The sequence below is a fragment of the Vulpes vulpes genome, chromosome 3 (assembly GCF_048418805.1).
Source record: "Vulpes vulpes isolate BD-2025 chromosome 3, VulVul3, whole genome shotgun sequence".
Taxonomy (NCBI): Eukaryota; Metazoa; Chordata; class Mammalia; order Carnivora; family Canidae; genus Vulpes; species Vulpes vulpes.
Window position 1 is genome coordinate 81,270,078 of NC_132782.1, and position 15,174 is coordinate 81,285,251.

A 15,174-nucleotide genomic window follows, 5' to 3' on the forward strand; every position below is an offset into this window, starting at 1 on the left:
TTGTGATTTGGCCATTACTGTTTGTATTGTTTACCTTTGTACTGATTTCTATTTTAATCACCGCTGCACACATACAGTTCTGTTCGGGAGAGCAAACTTTGTCGAAGGTAACAAGTATGTTAGTTTTATATAAATGAGATTTGCCTTGATTTTTTAAAGTGACATCTTTAGACTGATATATTTTCCAGATTCTCACTATAATGTAGGAGATCAGTGTTAGGAGTGTCTGGGTAGCTCAGTTGGTTAAGCATCTGTCTTCAGCTCAGGTCATGATCCCAGAGTCCTGAGATCGAGCTCTGCATCAGGTTCCCTGCTCCAGGGGGAGCCTGTTTCTCCCTCTGCTTCTCTCTCATGAATATATAAATAAAATCGTTAAAAAAAAATTCTAGCATTGTAAATGGTAGTGCTCTATACTTTGAGTTTCAAAATTTGTTACAGTTATAGAAAACTAAAAAGGCAAGACTACATGGCTGTTTTTGTTATTGAGAGAAATTTCTGTCTGAATGAAATAAACCCATATAATGAATGATCAGAAATAAGTTGATTAAAACTTTTTTTTAAAAAAGAGTTTATTTATTTTAGAGCCTACAAGCTTGGGCAGGGGCAGAGGGAGAGAGATAATCTCAAGTGTGGAGAATCGACATGGGGCTTCATCTCATGACCATGAGATCATGACCTCAGCTGAAACCAAGAGTCAGACACTTAACCAACTAAGCCACCCAGGTGCTCCAAAACGTTTTTTTCATCATTAACATTAGTAACTTGCTGAATAACCCCCTAAATGGTGTTCAGTATGCATTGATTGCTATTATGCACAAGTGCTTGCCTGCCTTTGCTTTCTTAGGTCTTTTTTTTTTTTTTTTTTTTTTTTTTTTGGTCACCGAGGCTAATTAATTAATAAGCTGAATTATGATAAAATTCCTCAGGACTGAAGTAGGTTTTATTTTGAAATAGCTATTCCGGTTTTATTCATTCTGATCATTTTGAGGATCAAATAATTCCATTTAAGGTTTTTTGTTTTTGGATTTTATTGATTTATTTGAGAGAGCAGAGTGAGAGTGAGGGTAGGAGCTGCCCATCCCAGGACCCTGGGATCATGACCTGAGCTAGGGCAGACACTTAACTGCCTGAGTCACCCTGGTACCCCTTAAAGACTGTTTTAATGTTTCATTTTAAACTATTAATAAAATTAATCTAATTACTAAAGTTAAATTTTGGAGAGAAAAGAATTTTCACTGAGTTGATGGCTGCAGTATGACCAGAATTCAAAGGACATAGGAAAACCAGATAGAAATTTCTGCCTTATAGGAGTGCCTGGGTGGTCTCAGTCGGTTGAGCAGCCAGCTCTTGGTTTTGGCTGAGGTCGTGATCTTGGGTAGTGATCTCGTGGTCATGAGATTGAATCCCACATCGAATTTGCTTCAGATTCTTTTTCTTCCTCTCCCTCTAGCTCACACTCTGTCAAATAAATAAAATCTTTTTTAAAACTTTCTTAAAACAGATCAGAATTAGGAGAAGGAAACTAAGGTTTGATAGAAATCTCCCTTTATATTTTCTTTAATTTTTTTTTTTTTTTTTTTTTTTTAAATTTATGATAGTCACAGAGAGAGAGAGAGGCAGAGACATAGGCAGAGGGAGAAGCAGGCTCCATGCGCCGGGAGCCCGATGTGGGACTCGATCCCGGGTCTCCAGGATCGCGCCCTGGGCCAAAAGGCAGGCGCCAAACCGCTGCGCCACCCAGGGATCCCCTCCCTTTATATTTTCTGTTCCATATCTTATTTAATTTATAAGAATAGAAATTATTAGAAAAAAAAATCTAGTTGATTCTTTTGGTCTTTACTAGTGAAACTAGAACGCGAAGCTGAAGAAGAACGAATACGAAAGCACAAAGCAGCTGCTGAGAAGGCTTTCCAGGAAGGAATTGCCAAGGCAAAGCTAGTCATGCGTAGGACTCCTATTGGTACAGATAGAAACCATAACAGGTAAGTTATTAGATTTATTTTTTTGTCATGTTTTAGGGTTATTATATTGTTCCTAGTTATGAAACTCTCTAAAGTATTTAGAATAGAAAAACTTCCCTGAAAAAAAAGAAAAAAGAAAAACTTCCCTGTTTATGGATTTTGGAAACAATTGCTTATCACATATTTATTGAATGTTTTCTCTGCCCACATGTTAGAGTTAAAAGTTAAATAACATATGACCCTGGTTTTTTTTTTTTTTTTTTTTTTTAACATTTTATTTATTTATTTGAGAGAGAGCAGGAGCCTGAGCAGGGCTAGAGGGAGAAGCAGGCTCTCCACTGAGCGGGGAACCTGATGAGGGACTTGATCTCAGATCTTCAGGATCTGAAGGCAGATGCTTAACCAACTGAGTCACCACTGAGCCATCATATGGCTCAGTTCTGGAAGATACCATAAATATGAGCTTAAATTATTATGATAGGTGAAACGCAATCCAAATAGAGGTCATTAGAAATGGTAGTATGTTTTACATGTGTACATTGTGTGGGACCTAGAGTAGAGAAATATTAGAAGTTATAAAAATTGGGACGCCTGGGTGGCTCGGCGGTTGAGCATCTGCCTTCGGCTCAGGGCGTGATCCCAGAGTCCTGGGATGGAGTCCCACATCAGGCTCCCTGCAAGGAACCTTCTTCTCCCTCTGCCTGGGTCTCTGCTTCCTCTCTTTCTGTGTATCTCTCTTAAATAAATAAAATCTCTTTAAAAAAAGTTTAAAAATTAAAGCTATAAAGCAAATCTCAAATTTAAAAAATGTTGGTATTCTGTGCCTTACTTTATCATTTGTATCTGTCTGAATGTTCAGTGATACTCTATATCAATTCCTCTAACAGTGAAGTCATCCTGTGCTCATGATTTGTCATTAATTTATTAATATATGGTTGTGATTTCTAGATACTGGCTCTTCTCAGATGAAGTTCCAGGATTATTCATTGAAAAAGGCTGGGTTCATGATAGCATCGACTACCGATTCAATCACCGCAAAGACCGTGCAGACTCTCCTGATGAAGATTACTGTCCCCGTAGTATGTATTCTATCAGTTCTTTTACGCTTTCTAGTAGGGTCATTATTAAGGACTGTCTCGCCTTGGTCACTTTTTCCATTTGCAGAGTTTCTTTATTGTCTTCTTAGGTAGATGTATTTGAGGGGGGCGGGAGAATGTGAGATGCATGGATCTAGGAGGGAAACTAGCATTTGATTATCAGCTTTGTTTCAGGTATAGTGTGAAAAGATAAAGAGCTTGAATATTAGAATAGTTAGGTATTAGATTTTATATGAGTAGTCTTCAAACTTTGTACCTTGGAAGTGTCTCGGTAGGTGCCTTAATGGCTGGAATTGAGGTAAAGGGCTAAGAAGATAGTTACGGGTCTTCTTCCTCTGCTTTCAGAATTTATTTATTCAGTTTGAGTAGAGCATCTCATGTGTGCCACCTAGTTTTTCATGTTTTGTGGTACAAGATAGCAAATAAGACAGATAAGGTCCTGAATGCCATTTAACTAAAATTCTAGTGAGGGGGAAACACAGCAAATAACTAATTAAAAATAAGTGAGAAAGGGTCATATAGGGTCACTGATGTTCTTTTTCTTGATCTGGGTTCTGGTTACATGGGTATGTTCAGTTTATAAATAAACACACAAGTATATTTTGATGTGTATATATATTTTTTCTTGAGCCACATATATATTGAACATACATTATGTGTAACATTTACAATATTCATATATATAATATCTCAAGAAAAATTTTTTAATAAAAAGGGTCAGGTTAGGTCAGGTTTCCTCAACCTCAGCATTATTGACATTTTGGGTCAGATAATGCCTTTTTTTTTTTTAAGGGTTGGAGGAGGGGCAGAGGGTGATAGAGCCCAAGCAGGCTCCATGCCCTGTGCAGAACCTGATGCAGGACTCAGTCCCACGTCCCTGGGGTCATGACTTGAGCCAAAATCAAGAGTTAGGGACGCCTGGTTGGCTCAGCGGTTGAGCGTCTGCCTTCAGCCCCAGGGCGTGATCTTGGAGTTCCGGGAATGAGGTCTGCATCAGGCTCCCTGAATGGAGCCTGCTTCTCCCTCTGCCTGTGTCTCTGCCTGTCTCTCTCTCTCTCTGAATAAATAAATAAATCTCTAAAAATAAATAAATAAATAAAATCTTTAAAAAAAAATCAAGAGGTGGACACTTAAGTAACTGAGCCACCCAGGCGCCCCTGGGTAATTTTTTATAGTTGGGGGTTGTCCTGTTCATTGTAGGATATTCAGCAGCATCCATGGCCTCACCAGACTAGATGCTAATAGTGACAACCAGCTATGTCTCCAGACATTGCCACATGTCCCCTAGGGGACAGCCTGCCTGGTTGGTTCCCTGTGGAAAACCACTGGTTAAATGATCTGCAAGTTTCTTTCTAGCTCTACTTACCATGACTTAATGAAATTTGCTTCTCAAATATTAGATCATTATGTTTCTTTCTTTTTTTTTTTTTTTTTTTTAAGATTTTATTTACTCATTCATGAGAGACACAGAGAGAAGGGCAGAGGCACAGGCAGAGGGAGAAGCAGGCTCCATGCAGGGAGCCCAATGCGGAACTCAATCCCGGGACTCCAGGATCAGGCCCTGGGTGGAAGGCAGGCATTAAACCGCTGAGCCACCCAGGGATCCCTAGATCATTTTGTTTCTTTAAGAAATTTTTTAGGGGGGATCCCTGGGTGGCTCAGCGGTTTAATGCCTGCCTTCCACCCAGGGCCTGATCCTGGAGTCCCGGGATTGAGTTCCGCATTGGGCTCCCTGCATGGAGCCTGCTTCTCCCTCTGCCTGTGCCTCTGCCCTTCTCTCTGTGTCTTCAATTCCCAATTGTGTTCTTCACAATTAAGAGGTTTTTATATTGTGTTATATTAAGTGTTAGACTGAAGCACTTTAGTAGAAAAATCTAGTTTTAGTAGACTTTATAAATATCCACAAGAGGGCAGTTCTGTTTGAGAGCAGTAAATGTACAGTTAGGATCTTCAGACTGGGGGAGAGTTTCCAGCAGGAGAGACTGAATTTATAATGTTACTCAGAAATTTAATGGGTATCCTTAGAAATCACGTCTCCATGATTCTAGCTCCCAAGAGAAGATGGGCATTCCATCCCTTCACTTCTGGCGCATGTTGTTGCTTCATGTACTCTCATTCCCGCGTGGCAAGGTCTCTTCAAAATCACTTGACTCAGAAGACTAACAGGGTGATGTGTTTGTAGTGTGGGGAAAGTGACAGGCTAAAGGGTAAAGAATGGGAGCAGGGGACAGAACCAATTATAGTGTTAGATGAGGCCTCAGAGATTGGCTTAAGATCTGTATTCATGTCCTTTTAGTATATAGGAGCTGGCTTAGAAAAAAGTTCATCGTGTTGACACTTGAAGCCTCTAGGGGTAAGTTTATAGTAGTTTGTGTGTTTCAGTTGTCCCTGTTTCACTACAAGATGCCTCTGTGCTAAGCCTTAACATACAAGGAGTAAATGAGTTGTTTTGATAGAGTTATTCAGTCATCTCCCTTCATTCTAAGTTGCCATACTCTAAACTTTGAACTGTGCAACTGTTAGCTGAGTAGAGAGCAAGAGTGTCAATGTGCTATGTATAAGCTATTTAAGAGAAATTAGCACCTGTTATACGTTGGGTGTATTTAATAGGCAGCACCTGTGTTATTGTTGGATTTGGCGCTGTGTCTTGCTTAGGTTTGAAACAGGAAATTGTTTACTGTTTAAATTTTTTTTTTTTTTTTTTTTTTTTTTAGGTAAGAAAGCAAACCTAGGCAAAAACACAAGCGTGAACACACAACCTGGACCAGCAACAGAAGTAGCTGTAGAGACCACCATACCCAAACAAGGCCAGAATCTATGGTAATGTGAGCATTCATCTGGCTGCTCTTTCTTTTTTCCTTTTCGTGTTAAGAAAATATTTAATATAATGATACCAGTGATTATCTGTTAAGATTATGTATGACTTTGATTTCTTAGATATGTAAATTCATTGCTTTAAAAATTAAAAGCAGGGATCCCTGGGTGGCGCAGCGGTTTGGCGCCTGCCTTTGGCCCAGGGCGTGAACCTTGGAGACCCGGGATCGAATCCCACATCCGGCTCCTGGTGCATGGAGCCTGCTTCTCCCTCTGCCTGTGTCTCTGCCTCTCTCTCTCTCTCTCTCTGTGTTACTATCATAAATAAATAAAAATTAAAAAAAAAAAAAAAAAACCTCAGAAACTGTGTGAGATAACAAATGTTTAAAAAAAAATAAAAATTAAAATTAAAAGCAGCCTTTTTTTTTTTTTTTTGCTAAGAATGTATTTGTACTAAACTTTGGAATTTTATTTCTCTGTTATAATGTAACTTTGTATATGTTCTGGGATAGATGTTACATTGCATCAGAAGTGCTTTTTAGCCTGGGAATAGATTTAGGATTTTCATCTTTATTAATTAAATAATAAAAATTGTATACATAGCCATTGATCTGATTTTGCGTCAATTCCCTTTTAGGCAGGAAACTAGGTTTTGAGAGGGTCTCTTTTACTTTGTGATTACATTAACTGTTTTGCCTGTGATTGCTTTTGGTTTAATGACCTTTTATTTTTATTATTTTTTTAAGACTTTATTTATTCATGAGAGACAGAGAGAGAGAGAGAGAGGCAGAGACACAGGTAGAGGGAGAAGCAGGCTCCATGCAGGGAGCCCGATGTGGGACTCGATCCCAGATTTCCGGGATCAGGCCCTGGGCTGAAGGTGGTGTTAAACTACTGAGCCACCTGGGCTACCCTATTTTTTATTTTTAGATACAAGTTTACTCTTTTAAGGTGTATGGACAAGTGTGTCTATTAACTTTATAAAATTTGTCTTGTATTTTAGTAGGAAACATCGGCTCTGTTATTCTAGGATAAAGTTAACATTAGGCCTCATGGAAATAGTAAATTATTTGTTTTGTTTGTGAGCCAAGTTTGGAATTCTGTTCTCCCAACTCCCACCAACAATCCCAGATCCCTTTCTTAGTTTTTGTTTTTCAGAGTTACTGATTCTGTGTTGCTCCTTGCAGGTTTTTATGTGATAGTCAGAAGGAACTGGATGAGTTACTAAACTGCCTTCATCCTCAGGGAATAAGAGAAAGTCAACTTAAAGAGAGGCTTGAGAAGAGGTAAGAATTTTCATCTTTTCATCTTGGTCTTCATAGCTTCTCTTCAGCATTAGATATTATAAATATCTTAAGGGTTATTTGTTTATCCATAAAAGCAATAAAAATAAATTTTAAGAAAGTGAAAGTGTCTATCACCCTTTTATGTTCTTACGGTTTGGTATTTTCTTGACTCATGCTTATTTGGAAGAAGCATGCTTTTAAGCCCCACATATATGCAGTATAGCAGCTATTATTCATTGATTAATGTTTGTCGTGCAATGAACCAAGATCTTCATGTAATTAGGCAGCCTTGCAAGGGCAGCTTTTTTTTTTTTTTTTTTTGCAAGGGCAGTTCTACAGCAGTTGTTATTTAGAAGTATTCTGTCAGTATTCAGAATAGCCAAAAAAAAAAATGAAAACCTAAATGTCCATCAGCTGATGGATAAACAAAATGTGGCATATCCATAAATTCAGCCGCAAAAAGGAACAAAGTACTGGTACTTACTAAAACAGAGCTGAAACTAAAAAAACAGGCTGAGTCAAAGCTGCTAGACAAAAGGCCCATATTGTATGATTACGTTTCTTTTAGTTTTAATTATTTGAGAGAAATTGCAGAGAGAGTGCATGTACACGCAGGCAGCAGGTAGGGGAGGAACAGAAGTAGTAGAAGCAGATTCCCCGCTGAGCAGGGAGCTCGCATGAAGCTCGATCCAGGACCCCGAGATCATGACCTGAGCTAAAAACAGATGCGCAATCAACTGAGCCATCCAGGCGACCTCCATCCATGATTTTTATAACTGAACTCAACCATTTTTTTTATATATACTATTCTGGGAGTTTGTATAATCTTTGTGATTCTACTTTATTTATCTCTTCTCTTAGTGATGGTTATTTGGGTTTCCTTTGGGGTAGCCAAGGGAATAGGATAATGTATTACAGACCATTTGAAGTTCACATTTATAAAACAAACATATATGCTCTTTACAATAGGGGAAGAAGGATATAAATTACAGGGTGTGCACTCAGTCATTCATCTCAATAAAGGGAATTTAAAAACAAAATGATACTAGGCCAATTGGAAACAGAAGTAAAGTTTTTTGTTCTATCCATTGAACATTTATGAAAGTTAATCATGTACTTAGCCACAAAAGCAATCTCAACAGATTTTAAAAATAGAGTTTCAAGATACATTTTCTGATCAAATTGCAATAAAATTAGAAACAGATTCCTTAAAGATTTCCAAAAAGACCTTTATTGACAGTCAGTTAAATATATTCCTAGATAACACATCAAAGAAGAAAATAGAGGAAATTCTAGAAAGCAAGGAAAGGGAAATCCTTTGTAAGAAAACCAGTGGGACACAATGAAGTTGTATTCAGAGGAAAATAATATTAAAAATGCTTATTATTAAGAACAAAGTGGGAACTTAGTATACTGCAACCGAGATGACCTTGAACTTTAGTTTTCATTTTGTTATGAGTAGCCAACAGTGAAGCTTCTGGTCTAGCCAGAGAAGAGAGTCTATTGCTGGGACCTCATCTTTAGTGTGAGCAAGATCTCCTTGTGTAGGTTTTCAGCTGTGTTTCACATTTTTACTATCTTATGGGGCATTTCAGGCAGGTGATTTAAAGTTGTCTTGGGTTGGTCACATTTCCTGGTAGCTAACATGAGCAAGTAGACATTCTCTCTGGAGGAGCCCAACTTCAGACTAGGCTTCAAAAGAATTTCCATAGATAAAATCCCAAGAAACTCATGGTAAAAAGGTACCAAAAAAAAAAAAAAAAAAAAAATGCAGAGCAGGACCCTTCAGATTATCAAATACCAAATACAAGAAGCGTGTTTTTCAAATTAATCAAAAATAAGAAACATTTGAAAATTTGTACAAGAAACCTGAAACTAAAGAAATCACCAAGGAGAGATGAAGAAGATCTGAGTAAGTCTTCTAGAAATGAGACCTGTCATTCAGAGTTTCTTTATTTCCCATCCCCTCGGCCCCCAACTCTTCTAGGTACCAGGACATCATCCATTCTATTCATCTGGCCCGGAAGCCAAATTTGGGTCTAAAATCTTGTGATGGCAACCAGGAGCTTTTGAACTTCCTTCGTAGTGATCTCATTGAAGTTGCAACAAGGTTACAAAAGGGGGGACTTGGTTATGTAGAAGAAACATCAGAATTTGAAGCTCGGGTAAGAACATAAGCAAACACCATTATGAGATCTGTTACTCTTAGAAACTCAATTTGAAATTATTCCCTGATAATGTTCTTGACTTCCCTAGATGACCCTGGAAATCATGTATAGGTTTGTTTTGAAAGACTTGTGGAGCTAAAGTTTCTCCATGTACATGTAATACTTTTCCTTTGATATCCAGAAAAATCTAATCATTGGCTTAGATTCTTTGTTCAAAAAGTGCCTTTTTTTTAAAGATTTTATTTTTTTAAACATTTTATTTATTTGAGAGAGCATGGCCAGGGGGTGTGGGGCAGAGGGAGAGGGAGAAGCAGACTAGACACCCTGTTGAGTGGGGAGCCCAATGCTGAGCCTGATCCTAGGATCTTGAGATCATGATCTGAGCCGAAGTCAAACACTTAATCTATTTGAGCCACTTAGGTGCCCCGAATATTTTATTTTTAAGTAATCTCTGCATCCATTATGGGGCTTGAACTCTACAACCCTGAGATCAAGAGTTGCTTCACTGACTGAGCCAGCCAGGTGCCCCAGAAAGCACTTTTCTATTAAGTTGAATGAAAACTAGTCCTGGAGTCACAATCCTGAATCATGATTTAACATCTTTTATTTAACATTCCTGTGTGCTTGATGCTTGTGCTTTAAGGTCTGAAATATATTTGTGTATTCTGGTTTTGTCCATCCTTTATACTGATCAGCTCAGTAAGGTTATGCTTAATGTTGGGTAGCACTCATGCTAGTAAATGAGTACATTTCAAGATCCATTTAGAGTCCTGTCACCTACTGTTCAGAAGGACCCTCACATCATATAGATGAACCAATTCAGGAGACGCCATGTTCTACATGAGATAGATTTAGATATCCCAGCTGGAGAGAAGATTGGAAAATACTGTCTGTCAGGAAATACTAAAATGCTTTTCATTGGTTTTAGAAAATAAAAGTCCATATAACTCCAAAGATACTAATACTCGTGAGTCTTTTCAAATTATTCATATGCATTACAGCATGTATATTAGTTGTGTGTTTTTTGGGCAGTTGTATCTTTTTTTTTCCCATTTTTCCTAATTTATAAATACATTCCATTTCTTTCAGTTTTTATATCACTTTGAGGTACATAAAATAACCCCTGGAGTTGATAAGATAAATCATTTACTGTAGGATTTTTGTATTTATATTTCTTTGCTATTATAATCATATTTTATATGCATCTTACATACATACATAAGCTTTCTCTTTCTCTTTTTTTATTTTTATTTTTTTTTTAAAGCAATCTCAGTATGGAGCTCAAACTCCCAATCCTGAGATTCAGAGTCGCATGATCTTAACAGCAGCCAGGCACCTCAGCCTTTTAAAATCCGCACGGTTCCTTGAGCCAGTATTCTGTTTTTATCATTTCCACTAAATGTTGTGGTTTTCACACTGGTTTATGGAGCTCAGCTGGATAATGGCTCAGAGCGCCCCCATCTCCTTTTACCAGAGCCATGGTTACTTTTTAAAAGGGGGTAGTGGTTATGAATTTGTGTACATTACCTGGGAAAAAGGATTTAAACATCTTTATTGTTCTTCATGATCTTTTAAGGAATTATTCAACACTATGTATTCTGCAGTTTCAAATACAATATGTACTTTTTTGTTTATTTGGCAGATATTTATCAATTGCCTACTTTGTGCCAAATCCATGCTCAATACCTTGCTAACACTGGGTTATCATCATTCTTTGTTTCTCTTCATAGTTATAAAATGGTATCTTTTTAATTGACGTGTGTTTTGTGTGACTGAGAAGATAGCGTTCACTCAAGAGCATGCTTTGGATCAAAGTGATTTAGCTTCTGTCCTTATCCATAAAATAAATGTGAGGCTTAGATGAGACCAAGTATGGAAAGTATTACCTGACCTATAGTTTATAAGCTAGTAGGTCAGTAAATGTTTACTTTTTTCTCAGTTTTTCTTTTCCTTGAAACTAGTTTGCATATGGTAGGCACTCAATTGCTGAATGAATGAATGAACTCCCTAATTTTTTAAAGTAGAACAAGGTTCAGTATCTCATGGGCCACATTGCTGGGGAAATGGAGGTGTAGTCAGCTGCTTTTAAATTATAAACCATCCACTGAACTGAGGACCAAGGGAAATTGATGTTGTGTGACTTAGGTTGATTTGAATTTAGTTGGAGATAGTCTCTTTCTCTCTTCTCTCTTTTCTTTTTTGAGCAGACAACATGCATTATTGAGTAAATAATTTTATTATCACATATGGGGAAGAGTTAGCTTCGGTGAAAGGCCTGGAAAAACTGAGGTTACTTTTGAATAAACTTTCACAGTGACACTGAAACTGTAACTACCACTGAACATGCTTAAAATTAGCTGCCTTCTCCTTCCTGCCACAACCCTTATTAGCAAATAAGAGTAGTGCACAGAGATGACCAGAGTTGGGTGTGGAGAGGGGAGGATAGTATCCTGTCTTCTGGGCCTTTCATTCATTGTGGTGTTTCCTTTGTTTGCTATAGGTGATCTCATTAGAGAAACTGAAGGATTTTGGTGAGTGTGTGATTGCCCTACAAGCAAGTGTCATAAAGAAATTTCTCCAAGGCTTCATGGCTCCCAAGCAAAAGAGAAGAAAACTCCAAAGTGAAGATTCAGCAAAGACGGAAGAAGTGGATGAAGAGAAGAAACTGGCAGAGGAAGCAAAGGTATTTTGTTCGTGAAGATGTGGTTTTATGACTGTAGGAGAGTGGATCTGGTTTTAAAATTGCCTAACCCTGTGCTTCACCTCCTTGAAAGCATGGTTCCTTGAGCCGGTATTCTATTTTTATCATTTCCACTAAATATTGTGGTTTTCACACTGGTTTATGGAGCTCAGCTGGATATTGGCTCAGAGTGCCCCCATCTCCTTTTACCAGAGCCATGATTGCTTTTTAAAAGGGGGGGTAGTGGTTTTCAAATTGTTAAAAATGGTGGCAAAATACACATAAGGAACAATGTAGTATCTTAACCATTTTCATGTTCTGTGTTGTTAAGTACATTCACAGCGTTGTGCAACTGTCACCACCATCCATCTCCAGAACCTTCTCTTCCCAGACTGAAATTGTGCCCACTAAAGATTACACTACGTGATTCATTGTCCCCTCAACCTCTGGCAGCCCCCATTTTCTTCCTGTGTCTATGGATTCAACAACTACTCTGAGTACTATTACATAGAAGTGGAATCAAAATATTTCTTCTTTTGTGACTGCTTTATTTAACTTAGTATAATGTCTTCTAAGCTCATCTATGTTGTGTTATGTGCCAGGATTTCCCTTTAAGACTGAGTAATACCCATTCTGTGTATATACCACATTCTCAGTTCATCCATCAATGAACACTTGGATCACTTCCATCTTTTGGTTGTCGTGGATAATGCTGCTATGGACTGTATGGAGCCTCTAGCAGGGAGTGCCTCTGTATACCCTTGACCAAGAAACAATCCTACTCTGATGGAGAAGATTGTTCTTTTTTTTTTTTTTTTTAAATAGATTTTATTTATTTATTCAAGAGACAGAGAGAGAGAGGCAGAGACACGGGCAGAGGGAGAAGCAGGCTCCCAGTGGGGAGCCCGATGTGGGACTCGATCCCAGGACTCCGGGATCACGCTCTGAACTTAAGGCAGATGCTCAACCACTGAGCCACTCAGGCGCCCCAAGAAGGTTGTTCTTTGTGGCCAAGTACACAGCTTCCGGTGAGCTGCACAGTGAGAGAGGGGGGAGACACCCATCTAGTCAGCCACAACAGCCAGAGCCATCCTGGAGAAAAAACACTTGGGTGACAGGTATCACAGCCACATGGCCCTCACATCCAGTCTGCTGAGAACGCAGGCGTACAACTCTATTCTAGTCCTTTCAGTTTTTTTGTTTTTCGTTTTTTTTTTTTTTTAATTTTATTTATTAATTTATTTGAGAGAGATAACAGGATTGGGGGGTGGGATGCAGAGGAAGTAGAGGGAGAAGCAGGTTCCCCACTGAGCAGGAAGCCCAATGCAGGGCTCTATCCCAGGACCTTGAGATCATGACCTGAGCTGAAGGCAGATGCTTAACCAACTGAGCCACCCAGATGCCCTCTTACTCAGTTCTTTTGTCTATATACCTAGAAGTAGAATTGCTGCATCATATGGTAATACTGTTGCACTTTTTCAGAACTGCCATGTCTTCTGGAGCAGCTGCACCATTTTACATGCCCACCAGCAGTGCACAGGGTTCTAATTTTTCCACACCCTTGCCAGTGCCTGTTATGTTCTATTTCTGTGATTGCAGTCATCCTCATGGGAATGAAGTGATAGCTCATGCTTTTGGTTTGCCTTTCCCTAACAATAGTGATGTTGAAGAATGTGCCTGTTGGCCATATGTCTGTCTGTCTTTGGGGAAATGTCTCTGAGTTATTTAGCTGTTTTTTAATTGGATTTTGTGTTTTTTTTGTCATTGAGTTATATATGTAGTTTCTTTATATGTTCTGAGTATTAATCCTGTGTTAGATGTATGATTTGCAGATATATTCTCTCATCCTGTGAGCTGTTGAGGACATCCTTTGATAGACAAAAAGTTTTCAAGTTTGATGAAGTTCACCCTACCTGTTTTTTCTTTGGTTGGTTCTGCTTTTGGTGTCACAACCAGGTCATTGCCAAATTCAGCATCACAAATCCATATCCTATCTTTCTGTTTTCTTCTACAGGTTTTTTGTTGTTGTTGTTTGTTTTGTTTTGTTTTTTAGAATTTTAGCTTTTACATTTAAACCTTTGATCCATTTTGAGTTAATATTTGTAAACTAAGGGTCTAAGTTCAGTATTTTGCATGTGGCTATCCAGTTTTCTGGTTTTTAAGTTTTAAAGGTAACATGCTCCTTGTAAGTAAACCCAGTGGGAGAGGTAAGTAAAGTAGAAAAGAACTCCCATTCTAGTTTTCCTCCCCAGGAAAGTCACTCTTCAGTAGTTTGGTGTATTTTCTGTATGCATATGAAGATGGTTTTATTGGAATTTTACAGAATGGAATTGTCTGTGTCATACAGTCTGTCTCCCCCCTTTTAATCCATATAGATCTATGTGATAGTATGTTTTCTTAGTGCCTTGATTCCTTGCTGATGAATGTTATGTTGTCTCTGGTTTGTCTTTAGTAGAATAATTAGCGGCTTCAGTTTTTCTGTTTTGTCTATTAGATTTCTGCTAAGATTACAAAGAAAAGGGCAGTCCGGGTGGCTCAGCGGTTTAGCCCCGCCTTCAGCCTAGAGACCCAGGATCAAGTCCCATGTCGTGCTCCCTGCATGGAACCTGCTTCTCCCTCGGCCTGTGTCTCTGCCTCTCTTTCGCTCTCTCTCTCTCTGTGTCTCTCATGAATAAATAAATAAAATCTTAAAAAAAAAAAAGTTTACGAAGAAAAGAATTTGAAACCACTACATTAAGGAGGGGTCCCAGGCATTATCCCATTAGAATACTTTCCCCTGTGTTTGATTTCTCTCTTCCCCTCTCTTACTTCCTTCTTTTCACAACCAGCTGGTAAAGACTTGTCTTGGGCAGTCCTATGGTGAGTCTGGCAGTTGTAGTGATGAGTGGAGTTCGGATGTCCTTGCCCAACAGGAGTCCTGTTGGAGTTAGGACGGATGGTTTTGGTGGACTGACAGGTCCTGATGAGAGAGGGCAGGACTCAGTCTACCTGTCAGGTACACCTGGGCAAGTAGGGAAAACTCCCAAGGAACAGATGTGTCTGCCGGTTTTGAAGGATAGTAGGAGTTAATCCGATCATGGAAGGGGGCATAGGCTTCATTAGACTGAGCAGAAATTGACTTTCTGTCATTGACAGCTGCTCCTTATTTTGCCCTCTGAGTTTACTCAG

General features: G+C 38.7%; 1 protein-coding gene across 1 annotated transcript in view; it reads left to right on the plus strand.

Annotated features, from left to right (window-relative positions):
* The window catches only part of BAZ1B (bromodomain adjacent to zinc finger domain 1B), a 73,877-nt gene that overhangs the window by 42,737 nt on the left and 15,966 nt on the right, over window positions 1-15,174 (plus strand). Inside the window, exons 8-13 of the mRNA XM_026019698.2 lie at window positions 1,844-1,982; window positions 2,910-3,040; window positions 5,773-5,878; window positions 7,060-7,158; window positions 9,146-9,323; window positions 11,827-12,009. Of these exons, the coding sequence (XP_025875483.2) occupies window positions 1,844-1,982; window positions 2,910-3,040; window positions 5,773-5,878; window positions 7,060-7,158; window positions 9,146-9,323; window positions 11,827-12,009 (836 nt within the window). The remainder of the gene's footprint in view (window positions 1-1,843; window positions 1,983-2,909; window positions 3,041-5,772; window positions 5,879-7,059; window positions 7,159-9,145; window positions 9,324-11,826; window positions 12,010-15,174) is intronic.